General features: G+C 50.7%; 1 protein-coding gene across 1 annotated transcript in view; it reads left to right on the forward strand.

Annotated features, from left to right (window-relative positions):
* The window catches only part of SCN10A (sodium voltage-gated channel alpha subunit 10), a 125,375-nt gene that overhangs the window by 84,488 nt on the left and 13,722 nt on the right, over nucleotides 1-27,165 (forward strand). Inside the window, exons 16-26 of the mRNA XM_075555861.1 lie at nucleotides 673-1,102; nucleotides 1,518-1,549; nucleotides 3,582-3,704; nucleotides 6,964-7,087; nucleotides 8,036-8,190; nucleotides 13,918-14,091; nucleotides 18,580-18,702; nucleotides 20,191-20,475; nucleotides 21,560-21,613; nucleotides 22,520-22,657; nucleotides 25,620-25,724. Coding sequence (XP_075411976.1) covers nucleotides 673-1,102; nucleotides 1,518-1,549; nucleotides 3,582-3,704; nucleotides 6,964-7,087; nucleotides 8,036-8,190; nucleotides 13,918-14,091; nucleotides 18,580-18,702; nucleotides 20,191-20,475; nucleotides 21,560-21,613; nucleotides 22,520-22,657; nucleotides 25,620-25,724 — 1,743 coding nt within the window. The remainder of the gene's footprint in view (nucleotides 1-672; nucleotides 1,103-1,517; nucleotides 1,550-3,581; nucleotides 3,705-6,963; nucleotides 7,088-8,035; nucleotides 8,191-13,917; nucleotides 14,092-18,579; nucleotides 18,703-20,190; nucleotides 20,476-21,559; nucleotides 21,614-22,519; nucleotides 22,658-25,619; nucleotides 25,725-27,165) is intronic.

Here is a 27,165-nt window from a genome sequence, read left to right on the forward strand (position 1 = left end):
GGATAAATTAATGAATGCGGAATCTTCCAAGTCCTGCTCTATAGAATCCCTGAGCCTTCTGCCTGTGTTCAAAGGGGCAGGGGTGTGAGGGGGGGGGACGATTGAAAACTCCACTGTCCGCATTCTGCTTTTCTTCCAGGTAAACTTGTCACTTGTGTTAACACGGGGTCCCAACTTTCAGGAGGCAAGCCTGCTTCTCAGAACACTTGTTTCAGAGGGGTGGAGGGGGTTAATTTAATGTCTTGCTGGTTTGAATGACTCTCTGGATGCTTTTGCACCCAACGGGTCATTTCCTCATCACTACCACTCCGAAAGGTAGAAAGCCCCCCATCCCTTACTTCCAGATGAAGAGCATGACCTTGGATGCAGTGAAAAGGCATGCTTGCTGGGGACCCCAGAATGAGGAATAGAAACAAGAGCATTGACAAGTGGCAGTGGTCCCAGACAGCCCTGAACGTCCAGGGGTGTAGCCAGGTGATCCTCCACAGGAGGGATCAGGTAGGTCACTCATGATGTCCCCAAAGCTCCCTGAGCTGGTTTAAGAATATCTGTGTCCACCCCCCACCCACACCACCCCCCTGAAGGGAAAGCTCAGGAACCGCCATCTGATGGGTTAGGATGGCGTTCAGCTCCCCAAGGGAGTGTTCTTCCCTCTCAATTCCTCACCTTCAGGTGCTCAACCTGTTTATCGCCCTGCTGCTCAACTCCTTCAGTGCAGACAACCTCACGGCCCCAGAGGACGACGGGGAGGTGAACAACCTGCAAGTGGCGCTGGCCCGGATCCAGGCCATCAGCAGTCGCACCAAGCAGGCTCTCTGCAATTTCTTCCACACGCCCTGCCTTCTCCCCCGGCCCAAGCACGAGACCCAGATGATGGTGAAGCTCCCCCTCTCGATCACCAAAGCCGAGAACCACATTGCTGTGGACACTGCCACCATGGGGAGCCCTGCGGGGGTCCCAGCCCCCAGAGGCCCCGGGGAGGAGCATGGTGACTTCATAGCCAACCCCAATGTATGGGTCTCGGTCCCCATTGCCGAGGGTGAATCTGACCTCGATGACTTGGAAGATGAGAATGAAGAGAAAGCTCGGAGCTTGAGACAAGTGGAGGCCTCCACAGAGGAGGTAAGAGGTTCAGCCACAGGAAACCCAGAACCGGCTTGGGGCTAGAGTGACCCGGGACAGGATGGAAATTTTGGTGACTTGGGTTTCCAACATCGGGGTTCATACAGCCTTGAAGAGCCCCTGGCAAGCCAGGCATCAATGACCATGATGTAAGGAAGCTTGAATAATGCCAAGCTTCTAAAGAAGGTGTCCTTCGAACTGGTCCTGGAGGAAAGAGCCAGAATCCCCAAGACTAACACGAGCCCCTGAGCAGAGGTTGCACCTCAGGCCATTAGGGCATGCTTAGGGATTCTCTCTCTCACAGCCACCCCATACTCTCGGCCCAGCCATGGCCCTACATGTAAGATGCTCGTGGGATTCCTCTAAGAACTGGACTGTGTCCAAAAACAAAGTCCATGTGATTCCCCGCACCCTCAGAAGTCTTGAGGTTTATTTTATTCATCGACCCAAAATCAAAGGTGTCCCTTTGGGCACCAAACATTTTAAGCACCTTTATGGGAATAGAATGCCCAGTCTTTTTTTTTAAATCACTTTATTGGGGACTCTTACAGCTCTTATCACAATCCATCCATCCATTGTGTCAAGTACATTGGTACATAGGTTGCCATCATCATTTTCAAAACATTTTCCTTCTACTTGAGCCCTTGATATCAGCTCATTCCCCCCACCCTCCCTCCCTGATGAACCCCTGATAATTTATGTTATTATTTTTTTTCAAGTCTTACATCGACCACTGTCTCCCTTCACCCACTTTTCTTTTGTTCATCTCCCTGGGAGGGGATTTTAGGTAGATCCTTGTGATCGGTTCCCCCTTTCTACCCCACCTTCCCCTCCCCCTCCTGGCACTGCTACTCTCACGATTGGTCCTGAGGGCATTATCTGTCCTGGAGTCCCTGTGTTGCTGTGAGCTCTTACCTGTACCAGTGTACATGCTCTAGTCTAGCCAGATTTGTACAGTAGAATGGGGTCATGATAGTGGGGGGAGGAGCATTAAAGAACTAGGGTAAAGTTATATGTTTCATCGGTGCTATACTGCACCCTGACTGGCTCATATCTTCATTGTGACCCTTCTGTAAGGGGATGTCCAATTGTCTACAGATAGGCTTTGTGTCTCCACGCCGCTCCCCACCTCCTCATTCACAATGATATGATATTTTGTTTTTTGATGCCTGATATCTGATATCATCGACACCTCATGATCACACAGGCTGGTGTGCTTCTTCCGTGTGGGTTTTGTTGCTTCTTGGCTAGATGGTCGCTTGTTGATCTTCAAGCCTTTAAGACCTCAGACTCTATAAATCGTTGATAGCCAGGCACTATCAGCTTTCTTCACCACATTTAGAAAGCCTAGTCTTTGTCCCTCAGAGCTGCTGGTGGTTTTGAACTGTCAACCTTGAGGTTAACAGCCCAACACATAACCTCAACACCCCCAGGGAAACTAATTTTAAGCACATTGAAACCCTTTGGTCATGTATATTGTCAAATGCTTTGCACAGTGCCTTGCCTCCTTAAGCTGATATACCAGCCCTCATTCATCTCTCCTTGGGGACTCACTGCATACACTTCTGCAGAGGTGGGAGGGAGATCCTTGTGGGACTCCAGAGACAGGCAGGACTGCTGGCCAGGCCACTAAGTGACCCCAGTCATCAGTACTCTGAGTCTGACGTTCATCCATAGCCTCTTCCCCTGCAGCTGTCATGCCTGTGTTCCAGCAGCTGCTTATATTCAGCTGCCATCTTCTGCATGCCTTTGTCTGGGTGACAGCCAAGGGCAGGGCGTCACCATACCCAGAGTAAAGGACATGAACTCACTAGTGTCTGTCTACCACTCAGAGGCATTTTCCGTGGCTTTGGGATTCCTTGGGAGGCTCCAGAAGTCCAAGTTCACTACCACTCTGACCTCTGGACATGTCGTAATGATAATGGCTAACCTCTTTAGAGCCAAGCATTCGGTGCGGAGCATGAACCTCACCATCCCAATAGCCAAATGAAGTCGGTCCTGCCTTCTCAGTTTTGCAGATGTGGAGAAGGAGGACCAGAGAAGAGAAATAACCTGCCTAAGGCTTATAAGACATGGAGCCAAAATTCAACCCCAGAGTAGAGCTGGCTGGGGTGTGTGCTGTGAGTTCCTGAGGAGAGGTGAATAAGGGCTTGTGTATATATAATAGCTTAAGGTGGTAAGGGACTGTGGAAGGCATTTGAAAATGTGCATGACCAAAGGGTGGCCGAGTCTCCAAGTTCACCTCATATAAGTATGTTGCCTGTGCGGGTTGTATATATTAGGTTCCTGGCTCTGCCTCTCGGTGATGTACAAGATCTTTCGAAATTTGGAAACCATCGAGTGTGAGTTCCAGTACCCAACAGTTTCTCTCTCTCTCTCTCTCTCTCTCTCTCTCTCTCTCTCTCTCTCTCTCTCTCTCTCTCTCTCTCTCTCTCTCTCTCTCTCTCTCTCTGTTGCAGCAAGTGGACAGGTGCGAGGACCTGACACCCAAGAGCCCAGGCTCTGGGACGTCTTCTGAGGACCTGGCTCCATACCTTGGCAAGAAGTGCAAAATCCAGACCACCCCAAGAGACTCTGCAGAGGTAGGTATGTGAGCATCGTACAGAGGTTGAATGGTCATCTGGACTGTGACCAGTGGATGGGGGGGCTAGCAAGAGGGGTGAGGGGCATATCCCAGCCAACACTGGGCTGTCTCACATCATTTCTCATCCTGAGACTTTCCAAGTCTCTGCCCAATCTCTGGACCGCTCAGCACGGCTTCAACGGGCACCAGGGCCTCGGCCCAGGTTGGTTATCAGGGATGGCGGAACGAATGAGACTCCGGGTGATGTGGGGACTGTGGCCAGTTCTTTGACTTCTCCGAGCCTCCGTTTCTCCTTCTATGAAGCTAAATGGCAGCGTTACTTTGTAAGATTCTTTGGCGGCTCCACCTGCTACGCTGCTTGTCAAGTGTTTAGCTCCTGCTTGAAGCAGACTCGGCTGAAAGATGACAGTGAAGGGGAAAGAAAACAAAAGACACAGCACAAAGCAAGTTCAGTCTCTTTCAAAGGCTGCGAGGGAAGTGGGAGTTGCTCGTGGGGGAAGGGGGAGCCTTTTCCCTGCCTCCTCTGCCTGCCTTTGCCCACATCACTCTATCTAGCCCAGCGGTTCTCCGTCTGTGGGTCACGACCCCTTTGGGGGTGGAACGACTCTTTCACAAGCATCGCCCAACTCATAACAGTAGCAAATTACAGTCATGAAGTAGCAACAACAATTTTACGGTTGGGGTTCACTACAACATGAGGAACTGTATGAAAGGGCCACTGCATTCGGAAGGCTGAGAACCACTGCTCTAGGCCAAACCAGACCCGGCTGGAGGGAGCTGTCTGCAGGTGAGCCGTGAACTGACAGTCTTGCAGAGACTGATCAGGAGATTCAGACATGAGGAGTGTCTTACGAGAGGTGAAAAATAAACCCGTAGCTTCACTTACAGAACTTGAAGCAAGTCAGCTATAGAAAAACAGGTAACGCTCAAGCTTGGGTATCTAGAATGCTGTTGCCAGTGCCTTGGAGTGATTTAACACACCTTGAATGCTGTTGCAGGAGTGACTCCAGCCCCCTGGACCCACCCCTCCTGTCCCCTGGACCCACCCCTTCTGTTCTCTGGACCCGCCCCCCTGTTCCCTGGACCCGCCCCTCCTGTCCCCTGGGCTTTTCTAGGCTTTTGTGTTGGCAGGAGCCCATTGGCAGGCCATTTCTCTCACCGACCAACCTTTCCCTTAGCAGCCACGTGCTTCCCCAAGGCTCCTTCCTAATGCTACTGTATGAAGTTCAAGAATTAGATTTGGTCCTTGAGGGTCCGCTCTGTGACAGGCACTGGACTGGACCAAAGAGAAACCAGAAGCCAAGCCTGTTGTCCTCAGTCCATGTCCACTCATGGCAATCACGTGGGTAACGGGGTAGAAGGTTCCTTAGGGTTTTCTTGACTATAATCTCTGTGGAGGCAGATCGCCCAGGGCCTCGCTTCTGCAGAAGTGCTGCCGTCGGTTGGAATGGACTTAGTAGTCAAAATGCAGACCTGTGTGTCACCCATGGACCATTGAGCAAAGATACCAAAGCCAAAGCCCCATTCATAGCCTTCAACTCACCCTGCCCCTCCCTCCAGGGCAGAGAACTGCCCCTAAAGGTTTTTGAGACTAAATCTTTTTTTTAAAACATTTTATTCAGAGCTCTTACAGATATGATTACAATCCATAGTTCCATTAGATAGAACATAATTGTACAATTGAAGTCATCATTTTCTTTTTCTGTCATCATTTTCAATACATTTTCTTTCTTCTTGAACTCTTTTAAATTAGCTCCAACTTTATCCCCTACCTCCTACGATTCTGATGTTTGTTCCCCTCAAGGGGGTTTATACATTCATTTTTGGTATTGGTATCAGGCCCTCCTTTCCCTCTTCCCCACCCTCTCTTCCCATGCCCTCAGGGAATCCTTACTCCCATTACTGTTCCTGAGGGGTTCATCCATCTTGGATCTCATGAATCAACAGATCTTAATTGTACACATGTACATACACAGATTAGTGAGGCAAAACTAAGGCCATAATAGTGGGGGCAGGAAATATTAAAGAACTGGAGGATAGTTACGTGTTTCATCAGTGCCGTACTAGGCCCTGGATACACCAGTCCTTCCATGTGACCCTTCTGAAAGGGACTGTCCAATTACCTTACAGGTGGACTTGGGGTCTCCATTTGTCCATGGTCCTTCACATTAATTTAAGCTTGTTTTGTTCCTGTTGACACCTTATGATCACATAGCCAGGTGTGCTTCTTCCATGTGGGCTTTGTTGTTTTTTTTGCTAGATGGCCACTTGTTTAACTTCAAGCTTTTAAGACCGCAGGCATCTTTTAATAGCCGGGCACCATCAGCTTTCTTTGCACATTTGCTTATGCACACATTTTGATGAGACTAAATCTTTATGCTACATCTTTCTCCCCCCCGAGGCTGGTGGTTTGAACCACTAACCTTTCAGTTAGCAGCCAAGTACTTAACCAGTGTGCCAGCGGGGTCCCTTCAACCCAGGTAAGGAAGAGTAAGCCCTTAAGTCTGTCCCCTTGAGAAATGTTAGCTCCTGCATGGCCAGAGCAGAGTAAGATAACAGGGTGGCTGAGATGGGGCTTGGTCTTAGTGGACAAATGTTATCATATTCCACATTCCACGCGATGTCCATCGTGCTTCCTTTGAAGGTTTCTAAGGACTCCCCTGGCTAGCTTTCCCAGCTCAGTGTTTTCAGTACATAACTGCGGGGTGGTGTTGGATTTTGTTTTTGTTTCTGATCCATGACCTTGGACCAGCAGGGAGGGGCCTGGCAGCAACAGATGGGGACCCACCCTGCCCTTTGGGTCCATTACTGAGGCTATCAGGCTTACTAATGGGAGAGGAGCTTCAACTCCTAATTGAATTCATCTGGAGACATTACAGGGCTGGAGCGGCTGGGAGGGTAGCAGGCCCCCGCAACGCTGCTCTGTGATTAAATATTCAAGCCCATGGAATGCTGAGTGTCTTTATGGGTGTAATTACGGTGTCTCTGGCCATCGCCAGTGCTCCATCAGAGACCTGCGGGGTTTGAAGCTTCTCACAGCTGAGCCTCTGGGGCTCTACGGAGAGCATCCTTCTTCCGGGCCTCAGCTGGCTGGGCACCAAGAATGCCAGGGAGGCCTCGGCCATGGTGGGGCCCAGGCCCAGGGGGCTCCCCTGCACCTCGGAGCTCCTGGCTGTTCCAACCTGTGGGTGCCTTTGCAGGTCCGCTGGGCCCTCCCTGTAGAGCTGAGTTCACTGCCCTGGGCTTCTGTCCTGCAGGCGATGGGAGACACCAGCTCCTCTGAGGGTAGCACAGTGGACTTCCCGGATCCAGAGGAAATTCTGAGGAAGATCCCTGAGCTGGCGGATGACTTGGAAGAGCCAGAGGACTGCTTCACGGAAGGTACAGTGGCGGCGCAGGCCTCCTCACCGACTACCTCCACACGGTCCCGTCTAGCTGCACCTGCCATCCAGAAGGCCGGCGGGGGCAGCCGTAGGAGACACACAAATAGGGTGTCTTGCTGGCTGTCCCCAGAACTTGAGGGGGTCCAAGGTCAAACAAAAGTGTCCAGCCCTCCCTCTGAGAGGGACCTGTGATCCACGCTGGTACCTGAAGGTGTGAGCCTCAGCCTCACGGAGGCGTTCCCATTACCCCATCTCAGTCGAGGTAGGTGACACGCCTCAGCATCACCCCCAGAAGCACTCCGCTGAATTATACGCCAGTCCCTTGAGGAGGAAAACTGAGAAGGGAGTTGCCACTCTGACAGCTCCTGACTGGGGACGGTGAGAACATAAAGGGGGACCCACTCCCCTTGATCGTTTGTGGAACTGTTAAAAGCAGAACCTGTACTTTACCCATCTCTAGTTTTCCCAGTGTCTAGAGCCATGAGACCCATGCTATGCCTTCAATAAGTAGCTGCGCAGTGAATGGATAAGCACCTAGCTCTGACTCCATGAAGGTGGTTGTCCCTCTGCCTGGTGTCCAGTTCTACTGGACTATTGTCCTGGGCCCCGTCCCAGCCATATGATTGCCCAACATTCTTGCATGTCTTCAGGTCATAGCTCCTCCGATACCACCAGGCTCGTGCCATGTGGTTTTTCAGGCTTCCAGGTGACGCGAGATGGTTGGGCGTAGGACAGGGACCAGTGCTGCCCTCTGGAAGGAGCAGGATGACTGGGAGGACAGGAGAGGTGACAGAGGGGAGCCCTGGAAGGCAAGCTTCTCACATATTCCAGGGAAGGAGTTCTTTCCAGAGGAGTGGGTTTCCCAGCAGAGTAGATGCAAGGCTGGCACGGGAATGGTCCCCTGATCCCAGTGGGACCACCCGCTATCTTCCTCCTCCCCCCACAGGCTGCATGCGCCGCTGTCCCTGCTGCAGAGTGGACCCGGCCAAGGCTCCGTGGGACGTCGGCTGGCAGCTGCGAAAGACCTGCTACCGCATCGTGGAGCACAGCTGGTTCGAGAGCTTCATCATCTTCATGATCCTGCTCAGCAGTGGAGCGCTGGTAAGGGGGCGCCCAGGATAGGGGTCTCCGACCACAAACTCCACCCGATAGGATGGCCCACTAGCCCAAGTCCCTGAAGTCACATCAGTGGGTCCCCCTGACTCCTGTAGCCCTAATGAGAGCTGCAGCCCTGAGCAAGGACTCCTGGTTTTCTGGTTCTGTTCTGTTCCTTCCTACTGTGAAAATATACACACCAGAAAAAGACAAATTAAAACGCTTGTGCATTCCATGATTTATGCGTGTAAAACAGTGACATTTATTAAACGCCTCATATTTTGCAACCCTAATCAAAATCTTTTTCCAAGTCATTCTTCCACCCTGATCATCAACGTAATGCCCCCTCTGCAGAACTCCCCCCTGCCCTCTTCCTTCCACCCCCGGCCATCATGAATAGGCTTTGATTACTCAGCTCCCATACATGGGATTATACAGCGTCTGTCCTTCTGTGACCAACTTGTTTCACGCAGCAGGATGTTTTCCAAGAGCGTTGGTGCTTCTGTGGATTCGGCCACTCACCACACTGGCTCTGAAGGAAGAAGGAGAGGCTGTCTACTCCTTTGAGGGTTTAAAGCCCCTGAAGCCCCAAGGGGTACCGGTCTACTTTGTCCTGTAAGGTCACTATGAATCAGAGTTGACTTGCTGGCAGTGAGTTGGAGTGGGAATGTTTTCGAGCTTTACCCGTGTTATTCTAGGGATCTGCGCAGATGCTGGGTCTCTTACGGCTGAGTGGTTCTCCGTTGTGTGTACGTTGCACATTCCCCTAGGCACTCATCTGTCGACGTGCACTGTGGTAGTTTCCGTCTTTGCTGTGGTGAAAGGGGCTGCCATGTACATTGGGGTACATATTTCTATTTTTGTTCCTGCTTTCAATCCAGGGCTCCCCGTTTCCAGAGCATGCTGGGGGCTCAGGTGCCCTTGGCCTGGTCAATGAAACCTATCTGCGGAAATGCCGAGCCGTGAGTGGCAGATGGGGAAATGGAGACTGTGGTGAAATGAGCTTCTTTTTTTTTTTTCCATTGTATTGTGGGTTCATACAACTCTTATTACAAACCATACATACATCAATTGTATACAGCACATTTGTACATTCATTACCGAAATGAGCTTCTTTAAAGGGCCTTCGGAAACACAACTTGAATGCTTACAGCCGCCTCCACCACCACCACCCCCCCAAAAAACCAAAACAACCCTGAGAAGTTAACTTGGTCTTCATTTTCTACCCTGGAAAATCAAGGTCAGATGAATCAAGATCTGTGGCCTACTGAGAGGAGGCTGGTCAGATTGTGCCTCATCCCAAAGCCCTGCCTTGAAACTGGCAGACAGGTGTGCATATTTGGGCAGCCAGGCCCCACCCCGCTAGGTTTGAGAGCCAGAAAGAAGCAGCAGGAAGGAAGGAGAGAAGAAGCAGAGGGGGAGAGGCAAGGAACCCCCTGAAAGAGCTGTCAGATGGGCAAGGTGTGTAGCGCTGAAGGTATCAGGAATCCTGGAAAGGTCCTACAGCCAGAGACAGCAGGCCTGTCCTGGGCCCTGGGCTGGCGGAGAGGAGCCTGTCCTGAGGGGGAGCAGGAGAACCACACGGCCAGGATGAGCTGAGAGAGCCATCCTGCTCTGAAGAGAAGAGGCTTTGCCTACGGGCTTCCTGATCTAGACCCAGCCGGGTAGCCTGCTGATCCAGAGACTGAGTTATGCCTGAGAGACGCTGCTCACTGCGAGGACAGTTTGTGAGTTCTTTGAGGTGTTGCAGTGAACTGCCAGATCCAAACCTCGGAAGGAAGAGTGCTGAGGAGAGTGGGGACATGTGGAAATATGGACTGTATTTGAGCTGCGCCTTGGGAACTGACTTTGTGCTGATCCTTGTACTTGAAGTGATACCTGCAGACACTCCTGGGGCTTCAGGGACTTGTCCGGGATCACCCAGATTGGCAGTAGCGAAGCCTCACGTTGCCCTCCTGCTGGTTGGATCCCAAAGTCTTCCGGTTTTCCACCTGCGCGCTTCCCCAGCCTCCGCACCAAACCCACCGGCCTTTTCTGAGGATCTAGTGCCAAGAGGACCCTCGTTCTTCACCTGCTCAAGCCATTTGCAAACATTATTATTACCCCTTCAAAACTGACAGCCAATCATTATCGCGGCACTACCAAAAATAGGGCCACGTGGGGATGGTGCTAAGGAGGCAGATTTCCAATCTGTAGATTTGCGGTGAGGGCCTGGGAGATGCTTCTGCAGCTGGTCCACACATCACCCCCAGAGAAACAGGCCCTAGAGATTCAGAAGTTACAAGGCTCTTCCTGAGCAGCCTGCCCAGGGTCCACTTAGTAGGACAAGGAAAGGTGGCTAACTCTGTTCTATGGCTGAGAATTAGGACCCGCTCACCATTATGCAGGCATCCCAGAAGGTCAAGGTGGATGTGGGGAGGGCTCAGCATCCCCTGGGGTGCCCACTTTTCAGCTAAGGAAGTTGAGGCCTGTGTTAGTCCCGGTGGACTAGAGAAATAAATTCATAGACACACATATGTGTACAGGAAAGAGCTTTCTATCAAAGAGCAATTGTATGTTGAGAAAACATCCCATAAATCTATAGGTCCGATATTAGCACATATGTCTGATACCAATCTATAAATTCCTCTTCAGATGGACACAATACATGCATTGATGCTGAATGCAGGAAGATCACAGGCCAGTGGGTGGTAAGTCTTCTGGATCCAGTGGCAGTAGAACCATCTCAGCACTGGTGAGAGTCTCCACTTGGCTCCTCCAGTTCAAGAGCTCTAGCGTAGCTCCATGTGTCTTCTCAACAGGAATGTCTCACAGGGAGTGAGTGTGTGTCCCACCTCCAGCGAGCTATTTATCTCCTTAGTACCTTCAAATGATGTCATCAAGCTGCGACCTGATTGGCAGGCTCAACTCCACCCCTTGAATCTTAACAGCCTCAAATTGACACAAGATAATGTCACTACCACTAGGCCAAAGGCATGCAGGGACCTGCCAGGGTTTCAGCTAGTTAACGGGGAGGAGTTGGAGCCTCAGGGTCCTAACACACAGCTCCTCCTTGTGGGTCATTGGTCCCGAAAAGCAACATACTGAACGTCTAGACCCCCACTTCAACGGCAGCTGACACAGGAAGGTGTTCTGTGTATGTCCTCGCCCTGAGGGAGGAGCAAAGGAGAAGGCAGAATCTGGGAGGTGAGCGTCTCAAACGCAGGCTCTGGTTGGCCCATCTTGGCGGCAATGGAGCAAACAGATGCAGTGGGTGGAGTCTGCCTTTGGCCCCGCCCCGTTCACCTCTGCAGCAGCCTTAGCACCAGACTGGTGGTGTCAGGCCAAACTCCCGGGATAGAGTTGGCCTGGGCAGGGCCTTCCCCACTCTCCCCCTTCTTGTCTTCTTTTCTTTCCTAAGGAAAGTGATCGTCACATTGGTGGTGGCTGGTTATGTTCCTCATAACCTCGTTGACTCATAACTCACCCGTGGGCTTTCTCTTCTCATTTCCCGGCTCCGTGCTGCCTTGCTCCTTCCTTGAATTCCCTCCTGGAAGCTCAGACCTTACAATAGCTACTCCGGCCCCAGCCCCAGCCCCAGGCCCAGACCCAGGCCCAGCCCTGACCAGTCCTTGCCCAGCCCCTGCCCCTGTCCCAGGCTTAGCTCCAGCCCCTGCCCCAGCCTCAGCCGCTGGCCCTCCCCAATCCCTGCCCCTGACTCAGCCCCAGCCCCAGGCCCAGCCCCAGCCCCAGGCCCAGGCCCTGACCAATCCTTGCCCAGCCCCTGCCCCTGTCCCAGACTTAGCTCCAGCCCCTGCCCCAGCCTCAGCGGCTAACCCTCCCCAATCCCTGCCCCTGACCCAGCCCCAAACCCAGCCCCTGCCCCTGCCCCAGCCCCATCCCCAACCCCTGACCCTGCCCAACAATTCTCCCCTTCTCTCCCATCCTCTTCCCCAAGCAATGGCTCAAACTTAGTCTAAATTTAGTTTTCTTTATGCTTTTATTTTCAACATTTTTATAAATGTGTTTTTATCTGGCAAAGTGCAAAAAAACAAACAAACTTGGAAATTATAGAAAAATGCAAAGGGAGAAAAGCCACCCATTTTCCCATCGCTCTAGAGAGACGTTCACTCTGAAAGCATTCTGATGTGTTTTTTGCGGTGCTTCTTGTGTATAAAATGCATAAAGGTTACAGAATAAAGCCACTGCTCCGCGTGCTGGTAGATGCTACACTGTCTCAGTAAATGCTCTCACGCGGCCTCGGTTAGGGGTGCCTTCAGCAGCGGGCTCCGATATAACGGGGTAAAGGTGGTGCAGGGCAAGGCGGCGTTTCGTTCTGTTGTATGAAGCACCCATCAACTCGGCAGCACCTGTCAACAACAAGTGACACCCCCACCCCACCCCCAGCCAGAATAGGAGGGGAGCGCGCCAAACCAGTGTACTCTGCGGGTTTCCATTGGCTGTGACCTTCCGGAAGCAGGAGAGCAGGCCTTTCTTCCCAGACATCTGGGACTTGGCTCAGACCACCGATCTTCTCCTTGGAAGCCAAGCCTGTGAACCACGTGGGTCACCCAGGCAACCAGCGTGAGAGCAGGACAAAACCCAAGCCCACTCCAGGGAGGCGGTTCCAGCAGGGACTGTCACGCCTGGGAGGAGCAGCCAGCCTCATTTTCCTCCCCTGAGCAACTGGTGGGTTTGCACCACTGGCCTTGCAGGTAGCAGGCCAGGGCTTATGCCGCCCTGTCGCCGGGGCATCTCAGAATAGAGGAAGGCGCTGCTGGAAGATGTAGGTTCCAGGGACATCCAGATCCAGCCTGGTTCCACAGAGGGCTCTAGAGTAGGGACGGCCCCACAGAACTGCCCCACTTTGGGGCCTTTGAAACCCACCGATCCCTTTGGCTGTGGGCAGCCGGGAGGGGGGGGGTGCGGGGGGTGGGCGGAGGATAGATCCTCCTAAGCATCTCTTGAGATGGAGACAGTCCTGTGCCACTCATAGATGATCTCAGGGGAAGGGACCAACTGCCAGCTGTTAGTCAACCCCCATAGCAGCTGAGAGCCGGGAGCCTGGCTCCCCAGAGAGGGTCTGGGTAAGGCACCAGGAGCCTCAGCTGCACATTTATGAGATAAATTCTTGGAGATGGAATCACTGGGTTTCTAAAAGCTTTGGGTCCTCTTATCAGTGTGGTTTCCCCAAAGAGAGACCTGGTCTGCCCTCCCAACTGACAAGGATGAGAGCAGAGGCTTCCCCCCACCCCCACCTGCCAGATCTTTTTCATCCCCGCCCTCCTGTTCAAAGAAGAAGCACATTTTCTGTGCATGTGCATTTCCTTGATAATCCATGAGATAGAGCACTCTTTTTCAGAGGCTCGCTGGTGCGCGTTCATTTCTTTGAAGGTCCTTGGGTGCTGTTATTTTTAAACCAAATCACCCGTCCGCATCCCTCTGGTTCTCTGCCAAGCTCGGATTCGAGCAGGTTTCCTCTCTCACTTGCATTCAGCCAGCTCCCCTGCAAAGGCTAAGCTGCGAGGGTGGCAGTGACCCTGCTGCCTCTGAGGTTTGGTTCTCACAGTCCCACCTCCATGACCTCAGGCCAGAGAAAAACAAATGCCAGCAAGCTGGTGTCCAGGGCCAGCCCCAGGAGCTGTGGGGAGAGCCAGCTCTGTCTTCTCTATTAGCCTGGGGACCGGGGAGATGTGGCCAGAAGGCCTGACACTCTGTTTCTTTTCTCCTCCTCCTCCTCCTCCTTCTCCTAAGGCCTTCGAAGACTTTTACCTGGACCGGAAGCCCACTGTGAAGGCCCTGCTGGAGTACACTGACAAGGTGTTCACGTTCATCTTCGTGTTTGAGATGCTGCTCAAGTGGGTGGCCTACGGCTTCAAGAAGTACTTCACCAACGCCTGGTGCTGGCTCGACTTCCTCATCGTGAACGTGAGTGAGTGGCTGAGTGGGCACATGGGTTTGGGGCTCCAAGGCCTGTCCCTCAAAGACCATTCCAGAGGAGGTCCGAGCACTCAGTGGTGAGTCTGAGTATAGCCCTGCACATCTGTGAGTGCTAACCTCCAAGCAACACGTGATTCTGGTGCAACAGTGACCCTCAGATTGTGGTGGGCCTCCAGCAAAAAGCACCACATATGTGCCTTCTGTGTTTGCACCCAAAGCAGGACGACCCGCAAGAGAGAGACATGGGCCAGTACAACTGTGATGCCTAGCAATTCCCCCATAGACGGGTCAGGAGGCCGACAGGAGGCCTCTGCTAACTCACGTGGTTGCAAGGGCAGGAAAACTCCAAATTTGCAGTTCCGACAACAGGCTGGAGGACTCTACTGGCTCCTGTGTGTGTGCTGCTGACAGCTTCACCATCTGCAGGCCGATTTTGCCAGGCTGGAGACTCCTGCGATTTATGTCCCAGGAACCAGAAATCAGGCAATAAGAAGAGTCTGTGGTTAAGAGAGAGAAAGAGAGAGCACTAACTTTCTCAAAACATTCACTTATATTTGGGAGAAAGGCCACCTCCCACCACCACCCCCACCCCCACACACACCAGGAAAATTCAACTTCCAAATGATTGACTGGTTGCATCATCTCAAGATCACCTCTTGGAAATCAATTGCATCATATTGTATTATGAAAGAGAAATCAGCGTAGTCTCAGCCAAACCACTGAGAATCACAGCCTAACCAAGGTGATTCATCACGTCATCCACCCTGAGTGGGCCTAACCCTAGCTGTAGAAACGCCTGGGGACCACAGATCCCGATGTTGCACGTCTTGGATGGGCCTAGGCATCAGGCTTTTGGAAAAGGATGTCAGGCATATCTAACATGGTGTAATCATTCCTGAGCTTAAACCACTGGTTCCCCCGTGGTGGGTCCCTTTGGAAAGGTGATGGGCTGCAGCTCCTGGGTTCAGAATCATAGTAACCTATGACCACAGATGCCTGCATTGGGGAAATGACAGAGAGCCTAGCTCCACCCTAAATGTGATTCCCTTAAAACAAAGAAGAGACTGTGTTCCTGAAAGTCATCTCCCAAGAGTTTCCCTGCTCCCACAAAGTCAGGAGGGCTCTCTCCCCACTCTTTACCGTTTCACTGATTTAACTTGCCAGGCCCTTGGCCTCTGCAGCTTGCAGCAAGACTGTAGGAGTTAACTGATCAGCGCTGCACACCCAAGGGACCCTGCAAGAATGTGCTGCGTAATTCTCAGCCTCCTCCACTCCAGCAGCTACCGGCACCAAGGTCTGAGAAGCGCCGGAGCTGGGGGAATGTGTCTGTATTTGGTGCCTGCCTCCTGAAGCTGGATGGAGTCCAGTACAGAACATTTTGTCCAGCTCCTGTCTTGGCAGGTCCTCCCACAGCAGTCTTGTGAGCATCAGGCTGGGAGGCCTGAGATCTGAGTCACAGGTGATAATTTTGTGCATATAGAATAATTATTCATAGACGAAGGAAAGATGTTGTCTTCTTCTCCCTGCCCACCAGGTTAGGGGCAGAGACATTTCTCTCTGTAGGCCTCACTGGCTTTAGTCTGGGGTCATTTTCCTCGGACTGAGTTTTCCTTCTGATTTCTATCCTTTATTCCTTCCATCCCTTCATCCATCTGTCCAACCATTGGCCTTCCCTTTGCCCTTCCTCCCCAGCATCCATCCCTCTTTCTTTCCTTGGCCATGTCTATCCCCTCTCCTTCCATTGGTTGTTTCCATTCTTCGTTCTCTCTTCCCCTCTGCCCATCCCTCTAGCCTAACCTTCCTCTCACCCATCCAGCTGCCTCCCACCCATCTTTCTGTCCAGCCATTTCCTTCCTTTCGTCCACCTGTCAGTGTATTCAGCTGATCAATCTTCCATGGTTTCTGCCACTCATGCGTTCTATTCCATGTTCCATTGTTTCACTCATCTGAAAGTCTCGGGTACTGGAAGGAAGACTAATCTGCCTTGGAGGTAGCATGAGCAGAATGCTCCTGAGAGACCTTCTCGCACTGACTTTGAGCAGGTGACCAGGAGGGGACGGTCCTTGGAAAAGGAGATCCTGCTTGGGAGAGAGTCATAGAAAATGAGCAAGGTTCTCAAGGAGAGGGATGAACACGCTGGCTGCAATCACGGGCTCGAACTTTACAATTGTGAAGATGGAGAAGGACCTACCATTTTGTTTTGTTTTGCCGCCTATAGAATCACTAAGAGTTGGGGCGCCTACTAGCATCGGTCCTCGTATCCAGCCTCCCATCTCCCCCATCCATTCCTGTGATGAGGCTCGGTCTTCTTCCTTGCTTGCTTTCTGCCGTGCTTCCAGTCAACTATCTCCCACCTTCGTGCTGTTTGACTTCATCCTTCTTTGAATCATTCTTCAGCCTCCCACTCGGCTGCCCTTCCCTGCCTCCCCTCTGTCTCCTCTCCACCTTCTCCCACTTATCAAATATGACGGACAATGACAAGATTGCCTCCTGAAGCGCTTGGAAAGAAGCAAGAAATAAAGGCAAGAAGGCCGTTGAAAAGTTCATGAATAAATTTCATTGCTTTTTCATTCCATTTCTCTGTGAGCTTTCTGAAACCTTTCTGTGTTCTCCATAGGCAAGAGTTTCTGCATTAATCTTCCAGCTGATAAAACACCCACAGAAAGAAGTCGACCTGTTGTAAGAGGTTGGGGGGAGAGGGTGTGTGTAAGCACTACTGGAAGGACCAGAGTGTTGGGAAGGCTTCCTGGGGCAGCGGCATCAGCTGTGGGGCTGAGAAACGAGAAGCGGTTCAGCAAACATGAGGCAAACTGGAGAAGCCAGTCTGTGTTACAGAAGACCCGGAGCCAAGACACACATACACACACATGTGTGTTCAGTGAACAACTTGGTGAGGGTATGATAGATGCATGAAACCTGACGACAAAAATAGGTCGTGACCATCAAATCCAGGCTAAGGGGTCAGGAGCTTTGGCTCCGAGCGTGAGAAAACCCCAATGAACGCTGGCAATAAGAGGGAGACGTGCTCAGTGAAAACCGCAGTGGAGTATGGGCAGCGAGCGTGTGATACTGGGAGCTGGAGACCGGGTGGGAAACGAACGGCCTGAGGAGCGAACGGAACAGGGCTGGTGCAAGACTTGACTGGAAAATCCCCAGCCCCTGGCAACCCAACTACAGATGGTCCACGGGAGACAGTTTTCACAGGTGAATGAACCAAAGAATGAATGAGGCCCAGCATGCCGCTGGCATCAACCCGCCCTGCCCTCTATCAGCCAGGCTGACTCAGAGTGCCGCCTGCTGGTGCCTGGGGCCTCCCTGGGATGAAGGCCAAGAGAGGCTTCTTTCCCTTCCTGTTCTTTGCCCCAGTCGGGAAAACCACCCATTCAAAGAATGGGCATTGTTTGAGACTCTTATTGCTCAAAGGTAAATCTCTCTCTCTCTCTCTCTCTCTCTCTCTCTCTCTCTCTCTCTCTCTCTCTCTCTCTCTCTCTCTCTCTCTCTCTCTCTCTCTCTGTAGTTCGTGTGTGTGTGTGTGTGTGTGTGTGTGTGTGTGTATGTGTGTGTCGCCTCCCTGCTAGGAGATGCAGCCTGAATCTCACTCAGGTGTATTTTGAGTTCTCAGGAGTCTGTGCTACAGCCTTTGCCTGGCTAAAGCTTTTGTCTGCATCATGCCGTCTCTCTGGCATCTTCAGAAGGTCCAGAGAGGTGTGGCCAACAGCTTCTCTGTGTCACTTTGTGTCCTTTGAAGTCTTTTGGCTGACACTGAAAGAATGTGAAGGACTGACAGGCAAGTAGGAGCTCACAAGTCAGTCTTTAGCCCTCAGATATCCTTGGCGGCTAGACTTCAGGGACCCCGGCCCGTCGCCCACTCTGAGGTGCCGCAGGGCAGTATAGACCGTGGGAATCTCTTAGTCTAGCTCCTTCATCTCACAGAGGGTGGGAATGCAGCTTGCAAGGCATTGACCCAACGTCATAAAGAATCCATGCTGAGTGGGCACGGACCCTCGCCCAGACGGCCATTCTTTCTCCCCCTTTCCTGGACAAGGGTGGCTGAGAGTCGTTATCTCCCACAAAGTAAATTTTTCGTCATGGCCCCAGTAAGCAGGACCCTTTCTCCAAGCTCTAAAAGTCAACTACGGTTTCAAGATTGCCAGAGACTGGGCAGGGGACCTAGAAAGGAAATGAGGGGGAGGGGGTGTCATATGCTGGGAGTTTGGCCACTGACTTACCAAGGGGGTTAGCAAAGCGGAAGAATGGCTCTCCTAGTCAAAGAAGTAATGAAGTAAACCTGGAACAAACGAGAAGGGGCTATCTTTCTCTCAAGCTCTCATTGGCTTTGAGGATCACGTGGGGTCCTGGACCGGGGCTCAGGCACAGTAGGAGGTAGGAGAGCAAGCAGGGAAGCTCGGTCTCCTTCCACCAGGACGACCTTTCGGGGATCCCGGGGTGATGTTTTTGCTCTCTGCTTGTCCTCAGATCTCACTGACAAGCCTCATAGCAAAGATCCTGGAGTATTCTGAAATGGCACCCATCAAAGCCCTTCGGACCCTCCGTGCACTGCGGCCACTGCGGGCTCTGTCTCGATTTGAAGGCATGAGGGTAAGACCACAGCCCAGATCTATCACAACTTGCTTTGATCTGCATTTGGTAATGTCTCTCCCCAACCACCATCTACCCCTTTAATGACCACCATCCCACTCCCCTTGAGTGCCGAGACTCCTCCAAAGGTGGACTCTGCGTCCTCCCTGCCCTCACCAACATAGATGCTACTGCGGTGTCCTTATGCTTCATCGAGTTCCTTTGTGACATCTTTCTCTCCACCCCTGAACTCCCAGCCACACAGCCACCAGGGCTCAGTCCTCACTTCTCCTGTTCTTAGTGAAATGACCCTCATGCCTGGCTCTACATAACTTTGCTTATTCCAATCTCTCCACCCCACCTCTCATCCTCACTGCCAACATCTCCAGAACATTCTGGTCTACCCGCCTGTGACAAATGAAGCATTCCTCTAATGCTCCATTTCAATGCAATGGCACTCAGCATGGTACCTCAGTCACCACCACTCCCCGGAGTACAATTCCTACCTTATCTCAGGATGTCATCAGATCCTACAGATGTTCCCCCATGTCTGCCTCTTCCTTTTCAATCACTGTCAGCCTCTACCTTCCCCTCACTGACTTCCTCAGGGCGGACTTCTCACAAACCCTGGTTTTGTTTTATAGGGAAAAGAGTAGCTGCCAACTGTCCCCCCTCCCTTTTTTCATAATACGCTGCCACTGTTGGCCCAAAGTAGACATCGCTTCCTTTTAACTGAACTGTGTCTTGCAAACATGGGGAGTGTGTTAGTCCAGGTAGACTAGAGAAACAAATCTGGGGAGACTCATGTGCATAAGAAAGAGCTTTCTATCAAAGAGTAATTGTATACTAAGAAAACATCTCATCCCAGTCCAGATCAAGTCCATAAGGCTGATATTAGCCCATATGTCTGATATTAGTCCACAAATTCCTCTTTAGATTCACACAGCCATGCAACGATGCTGAATGAAGGGAGATCATAGGCCAGTTGGTGGAAAGTCTTGTGGATCCAATGGCAGTGGAAGCATCTCAGCGATGGTGTGGGTCTCCACGTGGCTCCTCCAGCTCTAGGGCTCTGGCTCCTTCGGGGAAGCATCATGTGGCTTGTCAACAGGAAGGTGTAGGAGAGAGTGAGTGTGTCTTGCCTCCAGTGAGCTATTTATCTCTTCAGTACCTCCAAATGAGGTCATCAATCTGCAACCTGATTGATGGGCTAGACTCCACCCCTTCCTCAAGTTGACAGATTATGTAACTGCCACAAGGAGTTTAAGATTGAAATGGGCTCTTGTTTGCTGGTTTTTAAAATGAGCAAGTTTGTCGAAATGACCATAGATATTCAGTAATTCTTGGCCATAGAATCAGTCATCTGCATCTGAACTGTTGCACTAGACCCATTTTCTCACTGCTTCCAAATTACCATTGGCTCTTAAACCAGCCTGAATGGAAGGGGGAAGCCAGTGGAGAAGAGTGGGCACTGTGAGGTTCCAGGTTCCTGTCTGCATTTCTCTGCAGGTGGTTGTGGACGCCTTGGTGGGTGCCATCCCCTCTATCATGAACGTCCTCCTGGTCTGCCTCATCTTCTGGCTCATCTTCAGCATCATGGGCGTGAACCTCTTTGCGGGCAAGTTTTGGAGATGCATCAACACCACCGATGGAGAGTTTACTCTTGTGCCCTATTCTCTTATTAACAACAAGTCTGAATGTAAGCAGCAAAATGACACTGGCAACTTCTTCTGGGTCAACGTGAAGGTCAACTTTGATAATGTTGCCATGGGCTACCTTGCCCTTCTTCAGGTGGTAAGTCCTGAGAGCAACTGCCTCTCTGCTCTTGACTGCTGGAGAAAATGGAGGTGTCTTGGATTGTTGAGAAGGTCTTACATAGAGAGTTTCTGAAGGGTAGGATATGCTAGTCCTATAGATGACACCGTGAAGGGCCTTCCTAATGAGTTTGATCTCACAATGGCACCGTTGAAAATAAAAAGTGGGCTAATCCAGACAAGGGTATGGATCTCTTATGGTATTGTATCGAGTCAAGGCTTCATACTCAGAACTTGTACAAGACAGACAGGGTCAAACCATGCATTCAGTCTTCAATGTCATATCATCTCCACATGACAATGCATTATGTCCCAAGTCTGTGCGATGATATGTATGATTTCACTCTCATTCGTCCACTCAACTCATTCATCCCTCACCTTCATCCACTTGTTCATTCAGTCCTCGATTTCTTCAAATGGTGATAAAATCACTTGCACATGTATCATAATTTCCGAGTCATTACCAAACACAGGGGAGCATTGTATTTAGCCCTGGATGGCACAGAGACATGTCAGGGCTCATTCTCAAAATGTATACTCTTTGAGCAGATCAGAACAGCCTTTCAAGTGCTGTCATAGGCCTGGCAGTGTAAGAGAGGAGACTTTGTCCAGCTCCTGCCCATGCTGGAAGACCTAATGTATCTCCAGACTTCAAGAATGCTAGACATGGACGGTTCCATGCTCCTCATTTGGAAACACCCCATTCTCATGTCATGAGCATGAGGTACGAAATTGGTTTATGTAATGGCATCCTTGTGGCAGGGAATGCCTTGATCCAGAGCACAAAGGAGCTAACAACAGTTGAAAGTCAAGGTCAGCTATCTAGGCACCAAGGACATGCCATATTATGGATGTTGCCATGTCTAAACAGAATCATAAATGATTCTGTGGGAGTTTCCACATCACCTGGAAGTGAAAGACTTCCCTTTCTCCCTTTCTGCTCAAGTTCTTTTCTCCCTCAGGCCTCCTTAGCTGGCCTCCTCTCTCACTGGGCCATCATGACAGGCTGGTCCTGGTGTAAATGGATGGGCAAACACTGAGCAGCCTCTACTCCTTGTGTCTAGGCAACTTTCAAAGGCTGGATGGACATCATGTATGCGGCTGTTGATTCCCGAGAGGTAAGCGCAGAACACTGTCTTCCCCTTCGTGCTGCTCTGCCCACATGCGTCTGCGTTTGAAATGGAATGGAGATGTCCATTTGCCACTGAAAGCAGTGATTACCCAACAGCTTCAAGCTATCCTCCCCTGGATCAGGGCCCAGCTGCCCTCAGTTGGATATGTAAGCCATCCTCTTCCCCTTCCATACATGCAATCCAGTCCCCTGCTCACCACTGAGCAAAGTATCAGGCACTCTTAAAAGAATAGGAGCTGCCTGGGCAAACGTGGGAGGGGCTAAGTGCCTAGGACAAAGGGAGGGAGGTTCAATAGTGTTAGACAGGACGTCAGACACTATCATGACTGGCTGCGGGGGAGAGGTTGTTAGGGAAGAACACCCTTTCTTGTGTAGCGCATACTGTTGATGCCCTGCCTCCTGTCCCCTCAGTCAGCATCTGGGCTCACTGGCAGCTGCAACGGCTCCCTCTCATGCTATTCCCCATTCTCTGTCTGAAGACTTCGCTTCAGCACTGGAGAACTGTCTCAGCAGCCTCGCTCCCAAACAAGGGGGCTGCATGTCCCAGCGCCAACCCTCTCCAATAAGATAAGGACGCCTGTGGAGAAAGATTCCCGCTTTCCTGTCCCTTGATGGCCTGATGAGTTTGTCCTACACTGTCCCTAGAGGCTGCAGCAGGATTGGACATAAGTTTTCCACAGTGACGGCATGCACCGTCACACCTGCTTCTTCAGCTTGTCTCCTGGTCTCGTTTGCCCCCACTACTTTCTCATTCTTATGTCCAGCGATCTCTTCCCACATAAATTACTCCCCACCGCCCCCCACCATCACCACCAGTGCTTGCCTCAAAGCTGTCCTTAGGGGGAACCCAAATTAAAACACCATCCTCCTCCCCCTCCCCCTCTGGTCGCAGGTGGACATGCAGCCCAAGTGGGAAGACAATTTGTACATGTACTTCTACTTCGTCATCTTCATCATTTTTGGCGGCTTCTTCACACTGAATCTCTTCGTGGGAGTCATCATCGATAACTTCAATCAACAGAAGAAAAAGATAAGTGGGGTTTGGGTGCTTCTGCTGAACAGGGTGATCTCAGAACTCGTTACCCTCTCGGGTCAACAGTGTCCAGTGGCCCTGCCCTCATAGCTAAAGCCAGCGCTGCACACAATCCTTCACACGTGGCGAGGGGCCCCAATGTTGGCCCTGGGCACCAAACATCAGCCTTTGTTCCCTGATGGCAGTCCTCACCCCTGCTTGGTGTCCGGGACTGCTGCTGGAAGCGTTAGGTTTCTCTCGAAGTCAGATTCACCGCACCCCTCCTTCCCATTCCTCGTCCTGTCTAGAAGCAGGTGTGTTGTGTTCCAGGTGATCCAGGGAGGAATCGCAACAGATAAGGAAAGAGCTTGGGCACTTACTGCATCTGTCCTGTGCCCAGACCTCAAGCACTGAATCAGAGCAGGCCAGGGACAATCAAACCCCCAGTGATGTCAGAACCCCAGCCCTCCTCGGCACGGGGAGGAAGACCTTGCCTCCTTGGTCTCTGATTCAGATGAACAAAAGACCAGGGCCAGTAATGCCTCCTGTTTATATGGAAATATGGGGGACAGCAAAGATCCACAATAATTGCTCTGGGGGGCACCGATGGGTAAGTACTGTGTTACTTACAGAAAGGTTGGCCATATGAGGCCGCCTGGCAAACTGCTGCCCAAAGAGCACCAAACGCCCAAAGGAGCACAGTTCTGAGACACCGGGGCTGCCCAGGTGCTCCCTGCAGAGGCTGGTTTACTTTTTGTCTTGCTTTGTCTCACCCAGTGAGGTGGGTGAGCCAAGATCCAGAGTAAAGGGGGTCACGGGCGCTCCACTTTGTTTCATTTTGTTTGTTTTTCTAGTTGAGTTTGCTGTTGTTGAAGTTTTTAAAAAGTTTTCTTGGCACGTCATTACACATGCCATATGATTCAATAGTTCCATCATATCAAGAAAAGTTGTACAACCGTTACCACAGCCAATTTTAGAATATTTTCTTCTTCCTTGCACTCATTGCTATTAGCGGAATTTTTTTTATCAATGGTGGCCAAGATATACACACACACAAAAAAATGTTCTCTAATTCAACAACTCTGACATATATAATTTAGAGCCATTGATTATGGTCTTTGTGTGGTTCAACCATGATTGATCTTTTTCCAAATTATTCCACCACCATTAACATAAACTCAATGCCTCCTAAGCAAAAACTCTTCCTCCTTCATCCATTGGGCAACTTTGGTTTCTTCTTCTTTTTTTAAGTTTTCCTGATATAAAATTCACATAGCACACACTTCCATAGTTAGGTTGCCTTTAAAAGGTGATGCATATGCACCATCACACTCAGTTGTAGTGCTCCCTCCTCCCTCCCACATTCATGGTTTAGGAACTCAGCTTCAGTTTGGGCATCATATAAGTGTGGGTCCACATTCTTGATTCAACCATTCAAAGCCTTAGTTTTCTCACTTATTCAACAAAGCTGAAATAATAATAAGGCTAATAAGCTCACTCACAGGATTGTGGTAAGAGGTAAATAAAACCATACAAAGCATACTCGACGTTGGGCTTAGCACTGAGCAGGTACTAAATCCAAATGTTATAGCTAGGATCATCTATCCAGTGGATCAGACACCACACCTGCAACAAGTATTTGGTCATGGTTATAAGACAGAGAAGCAGTCAGCACAGATCTCTGGGAACCTAGAGGGACTTACCGAGACAGCTATGAAATGCCAACAGTTACCCCAGAGGGCTTTGAGAGCATTCTGAGCAACCTCCCCGCCCCCCATTTTACAAACAAGGAAGCTGAGGCCCAGAGAGGGAGGGAGCCAGGGGAAGTGATCAAATGAGATGAGCCAGTGATCAAGCCGAGACAAGAAATGGGACCTACTCACTCTCTGGCTAGAACTCTCAGTCTGGCTCACACGGCATCCACAAACTCACTGCCACCGGTCCCGCCCAGACCTCCTCTGCAGAAAGCTGTGGTGCCCGTGACTTTCCTAAAAGCTTCTCTCAAATGCCACAGATCTCAGTCCACTTCCCAGGATCTTCAGGGACTAATGTACATGAACATTCTATGGAAACAGGGGTAGGGGTTGGAGATTCTAAATCATTCCAGGAAGTTGAGGTGAGGGGTTAAATAAAGGCGATCCAAATAGTCTCTAAAAGAAAACTCCCAATTCTAAGTAAGGATGGCATCTCCAATTATGGAATTGCTGGCATTGTATCAGGAGTCCTGGTGGCAAAAGGGGTTACATGTTGGGACACTAACCACAAGGTCAGCAGTTCAAAACCATCAGTCCCTCCACAGGAGAAAGATGAGACTTTCTGTCTGCCTTTATAAGGAGTTCTAGTCTTGAAAACTCACAGGGGTAGTTCTACCCTGTCCTATAAGGTTACTTCTGACTCAATGGCAGTGTGTTTGGGGATGGGGCATCATCATAGTGTGCTAAATTAAAGGCACCAATTGAAAGTCTCTCAAAGATCAAGGACCCAAAGTCCTTGATAATATCAGTACAACTAATTCTAATAGCTCCAAGAGGACTTAAAGGATTGGGCCCCAGAGTCTTTGCTCTAGAAAGCCTTAAAGCAGCTCTTGTCCCTCTAGGGACTGTGACGCTAGAATCCCAGATAATTTGACAGGGATGAACACATTGGCTCGGGTTCAGATCTATGCCTATGACCTCCTCCTTCAGCCATGCGCCCGAAGCCTCCCCACCCAACCAGACCCTACCTCTGAGTTCTCAATGAAGAGAAACGGGCTTTGCTCCAAAGACCTGAGCAGAGACTCAGAGATGGGGTTCAAATTCATCTACTCCCTTGATGACAAAACATGTGCAGGATGCTCTGGGATCCTGGCCTTGGCCCATCTTTCTGCAAAAGCGGGCAGAGGATTGAAATGGTTCTCCTCCTCCAGGGTCCTCTGCTTCTGGCATTTCCTGGGACCTTTGTTGTTTTAATAACAAGAATGTGTGTTGTGCTCTCTCTGCACTTAGGGGGCCAGGACATCTTCATGACGGAGGAGCAGAAGAAGTACTACAATGCAATGAAGAAGCTGGGCTCCAAGAAGCCCCAGAAGCCCATCCCACGGCCCCTGGTGAGTTTCAGCTCTTCCTTCAAACCGAACAAGGCCACGAATCCCACCTCCCAGCCTGTGTCTGTGCCTGTGCTGTGGAAGGGCCTGGCCGGGCTCTCTGCCAGGAGGGGAGGGGATCTGACTGAGCCTGGGAGATGAGGGAGATGGTTGTGCCCGGGCCTGAGAAATTAGGCAATTTTCCGGAGTAATAAGCCTTTTATAGGTCCTCCAAATAAACCCATTAGGGTCAGTACTGAGTCCCTCAGGAGTCTTGGGGTTCACAAAGATGGTGGTCAGCAGAACAAGCTAAATGATAATAAGGATTCTTAGAGCCCAGAGAAGAAACATTTGTGTGGTTTGGGGTCATGAGCTACATTGCAGATGTTCTTCAGCCTCCCCTACATCCCACCCCATCCTTACAGGAAGACAGAGAGGAAATGGCCACAACTCAGCCCTCTGGGAATCAGGCTCCACTCATGGTCATGGCCAGGTCACTCACTTGAAATGAATACTTATTCCCTCCAGACTTTGAAGCATGGCCAGAAATTAGGGTCTGACTCTTTTCCTCAAAGACCCCAAGAAAAAGTCTCTGCCCTTTTATTCCTCCATTAAATGCAGAACCCAGCCCATACATGATAGTCCCAAGTTCTCAGTTCTCTGCCAGAAAAGGGAGCATTGAACTTCTTGGTGATCCCAAGATGGTACCCCTGTTGGGTGCGGATAAGCGGGTTTGAGGCTGGTAATGTTGGAGTGCTAGGAATGGACAGCTGAATTCCTGCAAGGAATGTCTGAGCCATCCACTCCGATCAAAGGAATTAGCATCTTTGTCTCTTTATGTAACCATTCTGTGTCTAAGACCTAGCATAAATGAAGAAAACCACAGGCACTTCTCATTAGCCCCTGCCCACACAAAGACAAAGCTCAAGGACATTCAACAAAGGGATAGGCCTTCCCCTAAATGAATTAGACAGACATTATCCCATTGACCAAGGCATTGTTGCTATTGTTGTTCTTAGTTACTGTTGTCAGTTAACTCTGATTCATGGGGTTTCTAAATCAGGGCGGACTATTTGCATAAATACCCCCAAACTTGGTGAGCACAGAAGCCTGAAAACTTACGGAAGGAAAATAAAGCCATGACCTTGGGCACACTCTACTTAGAAGCAGAGGTCATGAATGTATTAATGTCCTCGTTGATTTAGATAAGAAGCGTTACAATGCGGAGTGATGGGTGCTCAGACTTCTAAGGCTGGGCCCAACCAATGAGATTTAAGTCAAAAGCTACAAGAAGAGGATCCAAAAATTTACCAAAAAACAAACAACCGAGGCTGTGGCTGGACTCATGGGAAGTGTGCATTGAAACCAGACATTGAGAATTTGGGCTCAGAACCTAAACCCTGTAGAGAAGACTACTGAAGGTTTGGGGGCAACTTCTCACACCCACCACTCCGTCTCTCTGCAA

This window comes from Tenrec ecaudatus, chromosome 8 (assembly GCF_050624435.1).
Source record: "Tenrec ecaudatus isolate mTenEca1 chromosome 8, mTenEca1.hap1, whole genome shotgun sequence".
Taxonomy (NCBI): Eukaryota; Metazoa; Chordata; class Mammalia; order Afrosoricida; family Tenrecidae; genus Tenrec; species Tenrec ecaudatus.